General features: G+C 44.8%; 1 protein-coding gene across 1 annotated transcript in view; it reads left to right on the top strand.

The window, feature by feature from the left end:
- LOC135810946 (zinc finger CCCH domain-containing protein 11A-like) overlaps positions 1-16,599 on the top strand; it is a 56,263-nt gene extending 39,664 nt beyond the window's left edge. The window contains exons 7-8 of the mRNA XM_065324324.1: positions 15,436-15,547; positions 16,020-16,599. Of these exons, the coding sequence (XP_065180396.1) occupies positions 15,436-15,547; positions 16,020-16,173 (266 nt within the window). The 3' untranslated portion in view covers positions 16,174-16,599. The remainder of the gene's footprint in view (positions 1-15,435; positions 15,548-16,019) is intronic.
- Positions 16,600-16,988: the final 389 nt, after the last annotated feature.

The raw sequence follows: 16,988 nt of genomic DNA, 5'->3' as shown, positions 1-16,988 counted from the left end.
GTTCAATGTCTTGCCATGTGTGTGTGCGTGAGACACTGCAGTGGCACTCATTTTATGCATAGGACGCATGGTCTTCTATATTGTGGTTACAGGCGAACCTTTCGGCGGATTTTGCGAACAGATCCGTCACATGTATGCCAACAGTAGATAGATGGCATCTTTGGCTTTATGTTTGCTGTTTCTGCAACGGGTATATCCAAGAAGTAAATGCTGAAATTTTTATAAGAATCTGTTTACCCATTGCTCAGATATGTGTGCTTGCGTGGGACGGTGCCGGAAAGGTGTAGCGCCACCGATTAATGATGGATTAAGGGGGCAGCCTACCCATAAATTTCATATGGCATTCAATTGACCGTAACTTTTGTTTCTCAATGGATTTGAGTGAAATTTTGACCACACACTACTGCCACTATGGTGGCCCTCAGGCCATGATTTACAAGTTCTTGCGCCTCACTGACAGGCTTTCCAGGCCGGAAAAACTCAAATTTCCGCCATAGTGCCACGGTGTGCGAGCCACCCAGGAGCCAAACAAATGCATTTACAATTTTTTCACATTTTCGTGCCCATTCTGTCCGTGCGCGAGTCCCAAACCTAAAACAAGTCCAGAAGCAGCCATGGGGGGTGGGATAGGGCCCCTCAACGTGGCCCTGGAATCTGTCACAACGGAACGAGTGGGCGTTCTCTCACAGACTCCCACAGAGCTAAGTTAATTAATATTTTTAGGTTTAGCACGTGCTACGAGGTCGTACCTTTCATACAACATCCAGTGCTGGGACGTCCACAGCAAGCTCTTTCCCGTTTTCTGTCATCTCAGTATGACAGCTTGCCAAGCGAAATTGTAAGGGCTCCACTCAGCTTGAAGCGGCTCCATACGTTCAAAAAAGATGTCCATAAGTACCTCACGCACCAACACTGGCTGATGGCTACCGACTTCTACGGATGAACTCTTGATTATGGCACGGGTCGTGTTCCTTGGTTTGGCTATGCTGGTGATATTGGGCTTCATTTACCTTTTATTAGTTAACTTTTTATTATTAATTTTTTATTTACTAGTAGCTTGTTTTGCTTGTTATAATTTCTTGGTTTTCCACCCGGTTTAGTTATAATTTAAATTATTATTTGGTGCAGTTTAGCGCAATGACTGTGGTTTATGATTTTTCTTTTTCTTAATTTCGTATTTAGCGCTTTGGGGCGTCATTATTTTCTTCTCATTATTTCGCACCAAGTTATTATTTTTGTGGTATTCTCTAGCTTCTGTTTGTTTTGCAGTTGTTCTTGTGCAACCCCCACCCATTTTTCGATGCCTAGTTGCAACGCTGATGCCGAGACCTCTGGTCGGTTGAGTTGCTCCCAGCACATCAGCACGTCGTCCCTACATCCCCTATGTTTTGTCCTTTTCCTCGTTTCTTTTTGTTCTCCACCTGTTTTCCAGTGGCGCTGCACACCAAATCCTGGATACCCTCAGAAACCGGCAAAGACTACCACTCACGTTCCACTACTGCCTAGTACTGAATCCTACCTGACTTCTTGACACGACTCAAACTTGCCAAAGTCACTAAATCAACGTCAACTACAATAATCAAGCCACATATCTGCAACGTCACGAGGGTGCTGGCAAAAGTCCTGCTGCACGGCGCCTGCTGCATGGTGGCAGACTACCAAAAAATTCGCGAATTTTTCGGTAGTCTGCCACAGTCTGCCACCTTAATCGATTATAGTCGTTAGCAATAAGAGTCAGAATTTTGTACAAAAAAACTCTTGTTTCCACAAGCTATGTCTTCACAATACGAACAAATTTCCAGGGGTGAAAGGGGAGATCCAAAACATGGCAGTTTTGAAGGGAATTGACCTTCAGGATATGGACTATGCCCCTGGCAACTGCGTAGTGCGTACTCACAGCGGCACGTTATTCAAAATCACGCAAACGTGGCTTTTCAAAGTCCCTAACGAAAAAACCTATAACGTAACGATTTGTTGATTGGAGTTATCGACCGCGTAATGAGTAATGGATATAATTGTTTCAGCCGGAATTGCTATACTTGTTTCAGCTCTAGTTGAAAATACAATGTAGGCTATATGAAGTGTTGGCATATTGGCTTCAAAATGGGTGAGATATTGGAAGATTTGGTAGATTCTCGGCGATTCTCTATGGAACTCTCCAAAATCGGCGAAAGGCTTTGCGATTTCGACCTCTCAATTAACATATCAGTTTTGTGTCCTGTTACAGCACTTTCTGACTGCTTATTTAAAACTTGTTACAGTCGTGGATCGTTGCGTCGTACATGTAAACCGTTCCCATGTAACTTCTTCTATTTTAATTAGATGTACTCTAAGTATTGGCTCAGTATCCGAGACATTTAATAATATTAATACTAATAATAATCAAAAGGTTCAGTTGGGGAAGTGAACTGCCTGATAAGAGAAAAAATCGCCAGACCCACCAAGACTCGAACCCGCGAACTTGCTTGTCGTGAGCAATGCTCTAACCACTAAGCTATGGAACCGGGCTGGACCTAGTAGGCTCTGACAAGTTTTTCACTCCAAAGGCAGCTAACACCACGTGCCACACATACTGATGGCACTTGGGTCTTTCTCCCTCCCCAGGGGACCAACCACGGTTAGTTTCTGGACCCTACCAGAAAAAAGGCAAGAGAGTGTGCAGGCAAAGCAACCACACAGGCTGACTTTACTTACATGTATTCCCATGTGGCGACGTGCACAATTCGGAACAATACAGCTTCCTTTGGCCCAATCTTGACAGACGTCTTCCTTGCCAAGCGCAGGGGCACTGTGTCGGAATGAACAAGCGGGACCCTTCTTGCAGCTCGAGTAGTAGAAGAAGCAGCAATCATTACCAACTTGAGCCATCTGTTGTTCAAACATTATTTTGTTGAAAAGAAACACAACAGATTCAACGCCAATTAACTATAAAAAAAGGTTGAACTGGCGATGTAGGTTTTGTAGCCTCATGACTCCGGTTTGGGGCAAGTTATTCCTTTCAAATTTTAGATCATGATCCTCTGTCCAGTCGTGTTATTTGTTGGTAATATTTCCAATTTCAGGGCTCACCACTACCATACAAAATTCAAAAAGCGTCGACCACAGTTTTGAAAAATGGCGATGGCCCCGAAACCAGAGCTTGTGCAGTCATACCGGCTACGCACCCGAGTTAATGCTGATCGATGTACGCGATGTACAGTCGAGTCCTAAATTACAGTTATTTTTACGACTCCCCGGTAAAGTCTGCACAGCAAAGCGCCAGAGCCGAAGCAAATCTTGTTGTTCAATGCCGGTAAAACACGCGGAGAAGACGTCCTTTCTCGAAGACAACTTTGGTCATTTTTCTCAATCCGCTGGTGAATGTCAACCTAGATAATATTATGTCCTTGAGGTATTGGTGAACTGGGTTCCTGGCATCTACACGGTAGAACTCAGCGTTTCCTGATCACGGCTCGACACACTCTTTTCTGTTTGGCCTCGCAGCTTTTTTTCACCCTGCGAGTGTGCAGTTTCCTGGCCACAAATGAATTCCTTAGTCATGACCATGATGACAAGTGACTGGTATGATCCCTGATGGACCTGAGTCATCAGCTTGAGTCAACACGAAGGTAAACTGTTCACTTGGAACGCTTGCTGCTTCCTCAGTCCATTCTTGTTGCACTAGCAGATATGCGTACGAGAGGGCCCAAAAAGACACTATTAGATACTGGGACATGGGATAGGTGGTCTCCGGTCCGGGATGGACAGTGAGACTCTGATACAGAGGGGCAAAGAAAGAAAGAGAGTGAGAGAGAAAGAGAGAGAGAGATAGATAGAGAGAGAGACAGACACACACACAGACACACACAGAGAGAGAGAGAGAGAGAGAGAGAGAGAGAGAGAGAGAGAGAGAGAGAGAGAGAGAGAGAGAGAGAGAGAGAGAGAGAGAGAGAGAGAGAGAGAGAGAGAGAGAGAGAGAGAGAGAGAGAGAGAGGAGAGAGAGAGAGCGGGAGAGAGAGAGAGAAAGAGAGAGAGAGAGAGAGAGACAGAGAGAGAGAGAGAGAGAGAGAGAGAGAGAGAGAGAGAGAGAGAGAGAGAGAGAGAGAGAGAGAGAGAGAGAGAGAGAGAGAGAGAGAGAGAGAGAGAGAGAGAGAGAGAGAGAGAGAGAGAGAGAGAGGGAGAGAGAGAGCGGGAGAGAGAGAGAGAAAGAGAGAGAGAGAGAGAGAGAGAAAGATTTAGAGGGAGAGAGAGAGAGAGAGAGAGAGAGAGAGAGAGAGAGAGAGAGAGAGAGAGAGAGAGAGAGAGAGAGAGAGGGAGAGAGAGAGAGCGAGAGAGAGAAAGAGAGAGCGAGAGAGAGACAGAGAGAGAGAGACAGAAAGACAGAGACAGAGAAGGAAAGACAGAAAGAAAGGAAGAAAGAGGGGTGAGAGAGAGAGAGAGTGAGAGAGAGAGTGAGAGCTAGATCGAGAGACAGAGAGAGAGAGAAATTGAATAAGTCAGAGAAAGGCAGAGCGGGAAGTAGAGAGAGATAAAGAGAAAGAGAGGGAGAGAGAAAGAGAGAGAGAGAGAGAGAGAGAGAGAGAGAGGCTCAGTGAGAGAGAAACTCAGATAGGGAATAATACAACAGTGAGAGAGGAAGTGTATAAATATAATGCCAGAACAAGCGAAAAGGGACATTATCCCGAACTTTGGGCATTTTTTGAGTTATCAACAGATTCTAGTAGCCAGAAGATGTACAAATCACATGGAAAAAACCAATTAGAAATCCATCCACGGATAGCAAAGTTATGGGCACTTCGTTGACGGTGAAACGTTTACGGTAGCTCATGGTGAGTAGTCACGCCAACCCAAGGACTCAGGGAAAAGCGAAGGGAGCAAGGCAGCTGCGCTGAAAGCAAGCTCCCTTGTCTTTTACGCTCGGGCATGCTGCGCGTGCAGCGGAGGTCACGCGGTCCATCGATCGATATTTGATCGCCAATGCGTGGTACGTGGGTCGATTAAGACAGTGTTTTCTTCTACAGGAGCTGTGGGATGCTGGCTCTGCTATCCACAGAGTGAATTAGCTCCAAAGAAATCACGTATCACCGAAAAACGCCCAGTTGCAAGTCATCCGAACGTGACAGCCGGAAATCAGCTGATTTACTTCAAGTGCGATTTTCTCAAAATCAAGTGCCGCGGGATAACGTCCCTTTTCGCTTGCGCTGGCTAAATTATTAAATAAAATTAAAAATTAAAATAAAATAGAAGAGTGAAAGGATGAGGGGAACAGAGAGAAACACAGAGCGGAAGACAGAGAGGGAGAAAGAGGACAATGGGGAAAGATAAAGATATAGGACAAACACCTTGAAAGAAGGAAGATAGACAAACAGATACTTACAGTAAAATTCACAATTCCCGTCCGACTTCAGACCGAGAATCGTATAATCCCAACTCTTCTGCAACGACGATACTTAGCGAGGCGCTAGAAGGATCTACACAGAGAGAACCTGATTCTGATATCTGTTGGGAGACGGCGACTCAGTCAGGCACGCAAATAATCAATCTCTGGTGGGAAGCAAGGTGTTTGAAGGAAGATGCTAGAAAACCAACCGGTGACAGAAACTTATCGTGCAGAACTGGCTGGAGACTGAAGCAAACCTAGGGTTTTTATACATGTACCTACGCTACGTGACGTCGCATTGCGGCTGGTGATTGCCTGCTGATTCGTCAGCGTGTGGTATAGGGCACTCCGCGATGACACTAGACTTGGGCTTCAATGTGAAGGACCCCACGATAGGCGGTCTGCCTTTGGGTCATCCTAGTTGTTACGTGTAGAAGAGGTCACCGGCGTATCACTTTAAAATCGAAGGACATGTAATTGTTAGGTCTACACTCAGATGGACAGCCAACGATAATATAATAAGTAAAAAGGACGAAGGAACTACAAGTGCCTCATTTGACTGGATGTGTGTGTTTGCGTGGGTACTTGCGACCTCAAACCTACCTCAAACGTTATTTTTATTATTAATAACAGGGTACCTCACTTCAGACTCTCCAACTACGATTTTTTCGCTGCATGAATTCTCTCTTTGTTTCTCTCCTTATTATTCAGTTCGCCGTGGTTAGCTACCACCCGAACAACTCCCATTGCACAACACCACTCGCCACAGAGATAGACAAGTCGAGGTAGCTGAATGTGTGCGAGGAATTCTCCTGGGTGTGTTCCACTGTGAAGCGTATGTCTGGGTGTCTGCTGCTCAAGACACACAACAACACACTTCACCATTGCTGCTGGTAACCACACTTCTCGTGCTTTCCCTTCACGCCGCACTAATACATATTCACACTTACAGACACAGCTCTTCACTGGTCTCCTTCGCTCCTTCCCTTTCTACCAACACACTTCACCATTGCTGCTACCCTCCACACATACAAACATTTCCAGCACTACCGCACCACACAGCATATATACTCGGTTCAGTTTTTGTTGGCTTTTAAGTTGAATGGTTTTTCACCGTGAAGATGGGCCATGCCCGAAAATTTGGTGCATTCCATTAAATATATCTAGTATTATTTATTTATTTTGGAAGTGAAGTGAACTTATGCAGCGAAGAGACCGTAGTTGGAGAGTCTGAAGTGAGGTACCCTGTAATGTGTGAGTGGCTGCAATGGAGTCTGCGAGTGCTTAGAATTTTTATTATTATTGTTGTTACTATTATTTTTAACCCCTTGACTTGAGCGCGGATGACTTGTACTAGTACGTCATAAGACCCACCCAGTAGTGCCTCACGGATGTGCTTATATTATTATTATTACTGTATTATTATTATGGGGGTGGCTTTATTGGTTTTGTGTTTGTATTATGCAGCATCCCGGGTCATTTAAGACCATGGGGATTACTGCTGTTGCATGTGAAGAAAATGTAATAAGGAAGACTGAGAAAAACGAAAGAAAAAAGAGAGAAATACTGTGAACAGCAAATCTACAATGATGCATGTACAATCTATTGTACAACTAATCTGCGAGAATGAGACTTAACACAGGCAGGTACAGTAATAGCAAGAGAGCTAAATCAGAAAACAAAATCCGTTGAAAAGCAACCGTCATCAAATCTGAAATCGAGCCCTTCAGCGACACAATAGCACTGAAGGCAGCACTATAATTCTTCTCATTCAACATCAGTGAAGCACCGTCAAAACCGGTGAATGGGGGCTGATGGTATTATTGTTGTCTTTGTTATTGGCAAGTGATTAATATTACGAGCATAATATTATTATTTTCTGCAAATAGGTGCTTCAACTAATAGCAGCAACCATAACCATGGGCATTCGCAAACCAATGTAACTTATTAGAGTGTAATTATTATTTCATCTGAGTTATTGACCTGATGATGTCAACTGTGCCAAGGAGCGCCTCCTTTTGCAAGATCGATACACTGGCAATCTCGTAGCATGTGCACGGATTGCTAATGTGTGTGTGTATTCAAACTAATGGCTCGCACAATCAGTCTTCAGGTCTCTTACTCTTAGCCAAGTGGTGAAGTCTATGCCTAGTGCACGAGAGGTTCCACTGCTAGGAACTCATAATGGGGAAATGATAGAAAAGAAAATAATAATAGGACAAAGAGAATAAGTTTCAAGGCACCTGAATAAACGGAGTCCCACATACAGCAGTCAGCAGCTCAGCAAATTGCAGTGCGGTGCAAAGTACTGCTTTACGTGGACTGGAGCGGACAATGACGACAGCATAGAACTGTCATCCAGATGTGAGCACTGAGCAGCTCCTACCGATTAGTAATCATGGTAATGCACTACGTGGACTGGAGCGGACAATGACGACAGCATAGCACTGTCATCCAGATGACTGTGAGCAGCTCCTCGCGATTAGTGCTGACCAAACACTCTCTGCAGAGCGCATTGGTTTCGCAAGCAAAGCCGTACAGCCTACACTACAGCCTACACTACAGCCTACACTACAGCCTACACTACAGACTTGCACTGCCCACCATGGTCACAGGACAAGGCCAGGCCACCGGTGACAGCGGCGGATCCAGAGTTCAGCTGAGTGGAGGGCGCGGGTAATATTCATGACAGAGAACCCATGCGGTACATGTATTTTGTACACATTACGACATAGCGGCTATTTTACGTCTCAGGCTTACCGTAATTCCGTGCGTATAAACCCACGGGCATATCCGGATATAAGCCCACCTCCGTTTATAAGCCCATGGGCTTATAAACAGACACAAATGCAACTCGCGTGTCAACAAGATTTTTTCACAATGTGGACTCTTCCTACCAAGGTACAGCAGGTCAGTGCAGTTTACCAGTAGAGTATGGTAGACCCACTATGAGCATGGACTTGTACTTTTTCGTTAACCTTCAAAATTCGAATATTGGCCCATGGGCTAAAAAACGAACTTGTTTTACTGGATATTTTATCCCCAAACTGGCTTATATGCGCGGAACTACGGTAGCGGTTATGTCTATTTTAGCACATGCACTCACTCCCACTTTTGCAACCACTTCATTGCGTTGAGGACTCTGGCTGTAGTGGAACATCGCCGTACTACACAACTGATATACGACCCCCCTATCGGTATGCTAGCCGCGTTAGCGATTCGTACGAGACGCTAGGTGGTCGGATTTCAGTTGCCAGTACTGTAGCTTGTATTGGTGCATGGCTTAGCTACATGTCGAAGTTTACGCATATGCTCTGGCATACCCGTGTGAGTAATGAAAATTTGTTTCGGTAAATCTTTTGGAACACCTGTCATCTGTGCCTGGGCCAAGTCCCAGCCTCGTAGAACCTTACTGAAGTGCTGCTATAACGCCTTCAAACACCCCCTACTTCGAGCAAAAATGAGACGAAATGCTGACTGCTGATTGTTCAAGCTGGCATTTTGGAGCACGTGCGACGCCCCCATCTACATGTAATCGACGCTTTTCCACACAACTATAACCCCTGATTACCTATAGGGCTTCCTCAAGCCGCGCAAGCCAAAAAATCACGTTGGCTTTCCACATCAATTAATCATTAGAGTGCACCGGCTCTGTAAATTATCAGAGTGCTCAATAATGATTCAAATAGAGCTATCTTATACACGGCACAGAGCACCACGCATTACAACGAATGATCCACAAGTACTTGTACAAGTACAAGTAATCCGCGCTCAAGGGGATATAATAATAATAACAATAATAAAATTAACAAAGGTAAGTTTTAGGTCGAAAGTACCAACGCAAATACACACATCCAGTCAACTGAGGCACTTGTAGTTCCTTGGTCCTTTTTATTGATTTTTAAATTAACCTTGGCTGTACATCTGAGTGCAGACCTAATGCTTACATGTTCCTCTTTTTTTTTAGTATTATACGCCTACGACCTCTTCTACACGTAACTAGGATGACCCAAAGGCAGACCACCTATCGTGGGGTCCTTCACATTGAAGCCCCAGTCTAGTGTCATAGCGGAGCGCCCTTACAGTTATACCACACGCCAACGACTGTACTGCCAACCACCAGCCGCAATGTGACGTCACGTAGCGTAGGTACATGTATATATAAACCCTAGCTTTGCTACAGTCTCCAACTAGTTCTCCAGGATCAGTGTCTGTCACCGGTTGGTTTTCTAGCGTCGTCCCTCAAACACCTTGCTTCCCATCAGAGATTGATTATTTGCTTGCCTGAGTAATTTGCGTCTTCCAAAAGATATCAGAATCAGGTTCTCTCTGTGTAGATCCCTCTAGCGCCTTGCTAAGTATCGTCCTTGCAGAAGAGTTGGGATTATTCGATTCTCGGTGTGAAGTCGGCCGCGAATTGTGAAATTTACTGTAAGTATCTGTGTGTCTGTCTTCCTTCTTTCAAGCTGTTTGTCCTATATCTCTATCTGTACCCCTTGTCCTCTTTCTCTCTCTCTCTGCCTTCCGCTCTGTCTTTCTCTCGGTTCCCCTTAGCCTTTCACTCTTTATTATACACTCCCTCTCTCACTATTATTCTCCCTATGAGTTTCTCTCTCTCTAATCCTCTCTCTCTCTCTTTCTCCCCCCCCCCCCTTTCTCTCGCTCTGTCTTTCTCTCTCTCTGCTACTCTCTCTCTCTCTCTATCTCTCGCTCTCTCACGCTCTCTCTCTCCCTCATTCTCTCTCTCCTCTTTTTCGATACTCTCTCTCCCCCTTCCTTCCGATTCTCTCTCTCTCTCTATTTCCCTCTCCGCCTTTCTTTCTGACTCTTTCTCTTTCTTTCTCTCTCTAGCTCTTTCTAACTCTCTCTCTCTCTTGTTATCTCTTTCTTTTTTCCCTCTCTCTCTCTCTCTCCCCCTTTGTATCTCCCTCTCTCTGTCTCGCTCTCGGTCTCCCTGTCACTCTCTGTGTCTCTGCTTATGTCGCTATGTCTCTGTCTCTCTGTCTCTCTGTCTCTCTCTCTCACTTTTACTCTCTTTCTCTCTCTTTGCCCCTCTGTATCAGAGCTCTCATTGTCCATCACGGACCGGAGACCACCTATCCCTTGTCCCAATATCTAGTACTGTCTGCTTGGGTCCTCTCGTACGCATATCTGCTAGTGCAACAAGAAAGGACTGAGAAAGCAGCTAGCGTTCCAAGTGAACAGTTTACCTTCGTGTTGACTCAAGCTAATGACTTAGGTCCATCAGAGATCATACCAGTCACTTGTCATCATGGTCATGACTAAGGAATTCAGTTGTGGCCAGGAAACTGCACACTCGCAGGGTGAAAGCTGCGAGGCCAAACAGAAAAGAGTGTGTCGAGCCGTGATCAGGAAACGCTGAGTTCTACCGACAACATTGGTTAGCTAGGCGCGGTGAATTCTTGTTGATGCCAGGAACCCAGTTCACCAGTACCTCAAGGACATATCTTGGTCGACATGCACCAGCGGGTTGAGAAAAATGACCAAGGTGGCTTGCAGAAAGGACGTCTTCTCCGCGTGTCTTTGCCGGCATCAAACAATAAGATTTGCGTTGGCTCTAGCCTTTCGCTGTGCAGACCTGACCAGGGAGTCGTACAATACCAGTAATTTAGGACTCAGCTGTACATCGTGTACATCGATCAGCATGAACTAGGGTGCGTAGCCGCTATGACTGCACAAACTCCTGTTTCGGGGGCTTCGCCATATTTTCAAAATGGAGGTCGATACTTATTGAATTTTGCATGGTCGTGGTGAGCCATAAAATTGGAAATAATATAACGAACAAATAACATGACTGGATACAGGTACCGCTGAAAGGAATATCTTTGCCCAAACCGGAGTCATGAGGCCACAAAACTTATATCGACCGTTCCATCTTGCGCCCCTTTTTTATAATGTTGGCGTTGAATTTGTTGTGTTTCTTTTCAACAAATAATGTTTGAACAACAGATGGCTCAAGTCGGTAATGATTGCTACTTCTTCTACTACTCGAGCTGCAAGAAGGGACCCGCTTGTCCATTCCGGCACAGTGCCCCTGCACTTGGCAAGGAAGACGTCTGTCAAGATTGGGCCAAAGGAAGCTGTATTGTTCCGAATTGTGCACGTCGCCACATGGGAATACATGTAAGTAAAGCAAGCGTGTGTGGTTGCTTTGCCTGCACACTCTCTTGCCTTTTTTTCTGGTAGGGTCCAGAAACTGACCGTGGTTGGTCCCCTGGGCCATGGAGAGGGAGAAAGATCCAAGTGCGATCAGTATGTGTGGCACGTGGTGTGAGCTGCCTTTGGAGTGAAAAACTTGCCAGGGCTTTCTAGGTTCTGCCCGGTCCCATAGCTCAGTGGTTAGAGCATGGCTAATGACAAACAAGGTCCCGGGTTGGAGTCCTGGTGGGTCTCGCGATTTGTTTCTCTTTTCAGGCAGTTAACTTCCCCAACTGATCCTTTGAATTATTATTATTATTATTATTATTTGAAACTCGGGTGTTGAGCGATAAATAAAAATAGAAAGGAAAAGGACATTATGGATACGAGTTAAGAGTAACTCTTCATCACTGTAACTGGATACTATAATACAGTCAGAAAGTGCAATATCTAGGCACAAAACTGACAAGAGTACTGAGACATTCGACGTCCTGACACCTAGCTTCAACACATTTCAGTAGCGCTAACCGACAGCCTTCCAACTTGGAAGGTTCAAGGTTATGAAAAGACCAAAGAGGGGAAGGCAAGCGCAACGAAAACGAGCAAAAGCCACAGTCCCAACGGAACAAAGAATGTCAATTGTTACTGGACGATGACGAGACCAGTACGATATTTGACAAAGAGGTCTAACTACAATTCGAAGCAGCAAAGCAGCACACCACCCAACTTGGGTGGGTCATAAATATCGAAGATACGTAAAGAAACGGGAAGCTTTGCGAAAACGAATTGTACAAGTCGAAAGCCAAACTCCTACAGTTCTCCTCCTGTATGGCATTGTGATGGACTAGTTGACTACAAAACAAGTTGTTTCACACGACGTTCAATATTCAAACAATCAGCTGATTTTTCAGCCGAATGTGATGTATTTTCGAGCTGAGAGAAAAGCTGACCAGGCTGTAAAAACGCGCTAATTTGAGGAAAGCCTAGTGCACGGTGATGCATGCTGAGTTTCTTTGTTTTCGATGTGGTCTTGGTGACTGTGTTGCAGAAAGACCGTGGCAGCATGCCATGCTACTGGGAGTCTCAGCGAGTGGGGTGTACCAAGCCGTTCTGCCCATTCAAGCATTTGAAGCCCCGTCCTGATGCGCCTCTGCAAACTGGCCAAGTTCAACCCACTACGACCGCACCCCAAGGAAATCCAGTCGAAGGTAAGAATTTGCTGTTTGCTGTAAGACTGTACCTAGCCCTTTTACCAATGATAGCGTGTGTATGAGGTGCTTTTTTTGAGTCTATAGAAATCTGCACCTCAAAATGGCTGCAACACTGCTTTAAGTTGTATGAAGCAAGAAGGCCCATTTCACCTGAAAAATTAGGATAATCAAACAAACATGTTACACGTCCTTGGTACGGAAAGGGCTGCGGGAGTTGCGTATTACCGGTTACTTGCGTACTCTTGCTCGTGGTGAGCGCAATGTTGCTGGATGTGGCGTATCCACACTGCTTGCCAAGCATCAAGACAATCCATCAAAGGCATAATTGATGCTAACCCTTACTGTCCTATCTACTCTTCAGGTGGACCAGCGCAGGTGCTTTCACCTGATTTCAAGTTGCTGATAACCATACCTGATGATAGCAGTGCACAGCGCAGCCCCACCATCCGGACTATTGGCAAATCTCAAAAAAGACTGCGACACGCCCGAACACAAGGGGTTGCCACCGACTCAACTGCCGCTGACTCCAGAATGGATATGAGAAGAGCAACTCGAGCAATGAGCCGATACCATTGGGTTCATGCTCGCGATCAGCTAAATCAACAGCATAGATCTGAAACTGCAAGGCGTGGTCCAGGTCCTTTGTTACCCAAGAAAAGGACAGCATCTGTTCAGCAAGAAGTCCAAACAAAGCCGTTAGCCAAACGACGCAGGCCTGAGGTACTGTATCCATGTACATCCATTGGTATATCAATCAATGAGTTGTGTGTGCGTTCGTGTGTGTGCGTGTGTGTGTGTGTGTGTATATGTGTGTGTGTGTGATTGTGTGTGTATGTGTGTGTGTGCGTGTGTTTGTATGTGTGTGTGTATGTGTGTGTGACAGAGTGTAACTGTGTGTCATGTGTGTCTGTCTGTGTCTGTCTGGCTGTCTGTAACTGTCAGCGCATGCATGCACCAATATGCTTGCTTCTTAAAAGTTTTAGTGGCATTGCTTTCATTTACGAAAAGGAAATTTTTCATTTTTGCAGACGTGAATCTAGAGCACAACTTTCTAATCCTTTCTTTCTGAAGGACACATGCAAGGATATGTATGTCCTGGTGCTGTCCTGGTGCTGACAGTTGACAGATTCATATGCCATTCTATTTGTTGACGACTTTGGCGGTGTCCTTTGAGGATCCCCACCGTTTCACCCGTTATCCTTTAGTTGCAGAACTTCAACCTCACTGGCGGTTACTTTGCAATATTTTATTTTGCGTTCTTGAGTTCCTGGGTAAACGTGTGTGCATCTCTTCATCTCGATGTGTGGCTGATTTGGGGGCTTATTGGACCTCAAAATGATGTCAAGTTGTTTTTCTTCTCGCCGGTGGTTTGTAGCTCTGTAAGAATTGCAGTACCACCAATGCTACTGACAACTGCAGTGCACAACATTAGAAGACCAAAATTTGCACCGAATTTGAACGTGAAGCTTAAATGTGCACCACTATTTGTGCATGGCTTGCTTTCTTCATTTTTTTGTTGTCGAGCTGTTCCGCAAAGGTGCCATCCGCTCTTTGCGCCAGTTATGTGTATAAATAACTTACAACTTTATTAATAATCTACGTGGAGATAAAGGTTTAATAATAGCTATGGAAAGTATGAATGCCGCAGACATCACCAGGCAACATGACAATTTGTTCAAGGTGGAGCGGAGCGTGAAAATCGATTTTGGAAACACACAAAACCAAATCTTGAACAAAATGTCATGTTGCCTGGTGATGTCTGCGGCATTCATACTTTTCATAGCTATTACAACTTTATTCACTGCTTTAAAGTGCTTCGTAATAATTATGTCCTGCAGCTGGTTTACATGTTGCACGGTCTTAAATAATCAGCCGATGCAAGGCCTCTCAGATGTTTTAAGTTTCTCTTTTTCTCTCTCTCTATCTCTTTCTCTCTCTCTTTCTGTCTCCATTCTTCTGACTGCTCCATAGCCTGTTGCTGTTCCAGTGTCTCCACAACCGTCCACCGCTGCTGGTCTTCGCATCAAGTCTTTAGATGAAATCCTTGCTGAGAAACGCAAGCATCACGCGACCATTAGTGACAGCACTGTATCTGCAGAAGACACCTGTCAAAGAAGACCGGCCGATTCAACCAGCAAGGAATCACCATCAGTAGTTTCCAGTTCAGCAAGCAAGAATGTATGCAGTCCAGTACTGAGTACTGCACCTACCAAGAGTTCCACTCCAGCGACACCACCTGCTAAGATAACAAGACTCAGCAGTCATTCTTCCGGTAAGTTGCATTGCTGATGCTGGTATTATAAATGTTTTTGAAGACATTACTTTCGATCTGTTGTCCTTTCCTGTGCCTTTTCTTAAGCGATACCTTTCTCTTGTTGTTTATTTGTCTGGCCTGGCTGGGCATTTACTGTATGGTCTTTGGGATATCTGCTAAACCTCTCGTTACATGTGGATAGTGAGTTCTGCTTCCTTGTCGTGTGGAAAGACCATTTGCTTCAACACCGCTGCAGTGTGCTACAATACAGTTTAAGGGCTTTGCAAATAGTTAGCATTATTCCTGACGTAGGGGTTGGTAGTAGGTGATCTTGCGTGTATGATATGTATGTTCCAGCATTCTATGGCTAATGGGATGCTATAATCTGGATTGATCCGTTGTAAATATATTAATTAATAATAAATGCTTGCTTCTTCATCTGTACTATTCAGCTAAGAAGGAAAGCCCAGCCACTACGAAGGTGTCCCAAAGTGAAGGAAGTGAAGTTACTTCCACTGCTGATACTACTACTATGAAGTCCGATGCCAAGTCTGAATTTGATTGGTAAGTGCTTGTTACGGGCTAGTTCTCATCACACTGTGCCTTACATGTCGTGCGTTAATGTGTGCGAGTTTTCACACTGCACATTTTTTGATTCATGGCGCGAAACGAATTTGCATGGATGCAGTGGATTGAATTTTCCGTATTTTATAGGCAACTGTATGGAAGTTCTGAACTACTCATCTCCGACCGCTTTAGAAGCTGCATCTGCACTTTGATCCTCCAGGGTGATTGAGTTCCTATGGGTGTGAAAATTTCAGTCTACCCGAGTCCCATGCTAGACGTAATTTTTCTTTCAATATTCCGTCATTTTTGGGATTTAATTATAAACATGAGTGATGCAGTTATTACTACTGCAGTTACAACATTGTGGTTTGAGTATATCACATCCAAGACATTCCCTAGCAGTATATGAATGTCCCTTCGTATTGTCTTACCGGCTGTAGATAACTTCTTATTCTTTTGACTGTTCTAGGCTCGATGACATCGACCTGCTTGATGACGATGCATTTGAGAAAGCGATGAGAGAATTTGTTGGTGACGTAACCTACGTCGACTTGAATAAGCCAGACCTTGACGAAACAGTCAACAGCGAAGATCTACTCCTGGAAGCGGAGCTGATGATTTAGACTAAGAGAACTGTTGTGTATTTCCACATTACGCAGTGTGCTCACCATTTGCCATGCCTACTTCATGCCTAATCGCCATTGGGGATATACACCCGGTTTTTTCCCTCTCTACTGCGTCCGTCGGCGCGAGGGTTTTTTCCCGGCTGGCTCGGTCCAGGAAAATTAACCTGACGGCCCCAAGTGGTTTTGCGTCATGCCCTATTTCAGCTATCTGCTGGCTCACTTATTTGGGCATCTTCGCCTAATGCTTGATTATTATTACTAATAATGCTTTGAGCGCTGCTTGATATATCAGCATATAATGCTAATTTGAATGCTCGCTTTTCACTTTCTCGCTGGCTGTGTTGTGCAGAATCATGTGCCAACCTTTACTACATGTACATTGCATTGTCATTTCATTCAGTACAATGCAAACATATATTATTATGGTCATATTTTCGACAATGCTGCTCAAACTTGATATGAATCAACTCAACTACTCTGAAGCCACATTCTGCCAGTCTGCAATAGGTTCTGGCACAGCCCTGAAGTTGATGTTGCTTTGAAGGATGCTAAGGAAAGGTGCTTTCCAGGCTCCTAGACAGCAGAATAGTTGTACCAAATTGGAAAGAGTATAACTCAGACAAAGAACTGAGGGTAGAGAAAAATCAGTAATGCTAGATCAATATGAGAGAGTCATGCTTACCAATATTACCCTCGATAGCTACTTTCTTAACGAGATGCGTGGGCTGCATGCGTAGGTCTAATGAGAATGGAATGCAGTAAAACCTGTCAAGGCGACCACCTGTTCTAGAAGAGCACTGCAACCAGGACCA

This window comes from Sycon ciliatum, chromosome 2 (assembly GCF_964019385.1).
Source record: "Sycon ciliatum chromosome 2, ocSycCili1.1, whole genome shotgun sequence".
Classification (NCBI taxonomy): Eukaryota; Metazoa; Porifera; class Calcarea; order Leucosolenida; family Sycettidae; genus Sycon; species Sycon ciliatum.
This window is presented reverse-complemented; position numbering and strand designations above follow the sequence as displayed.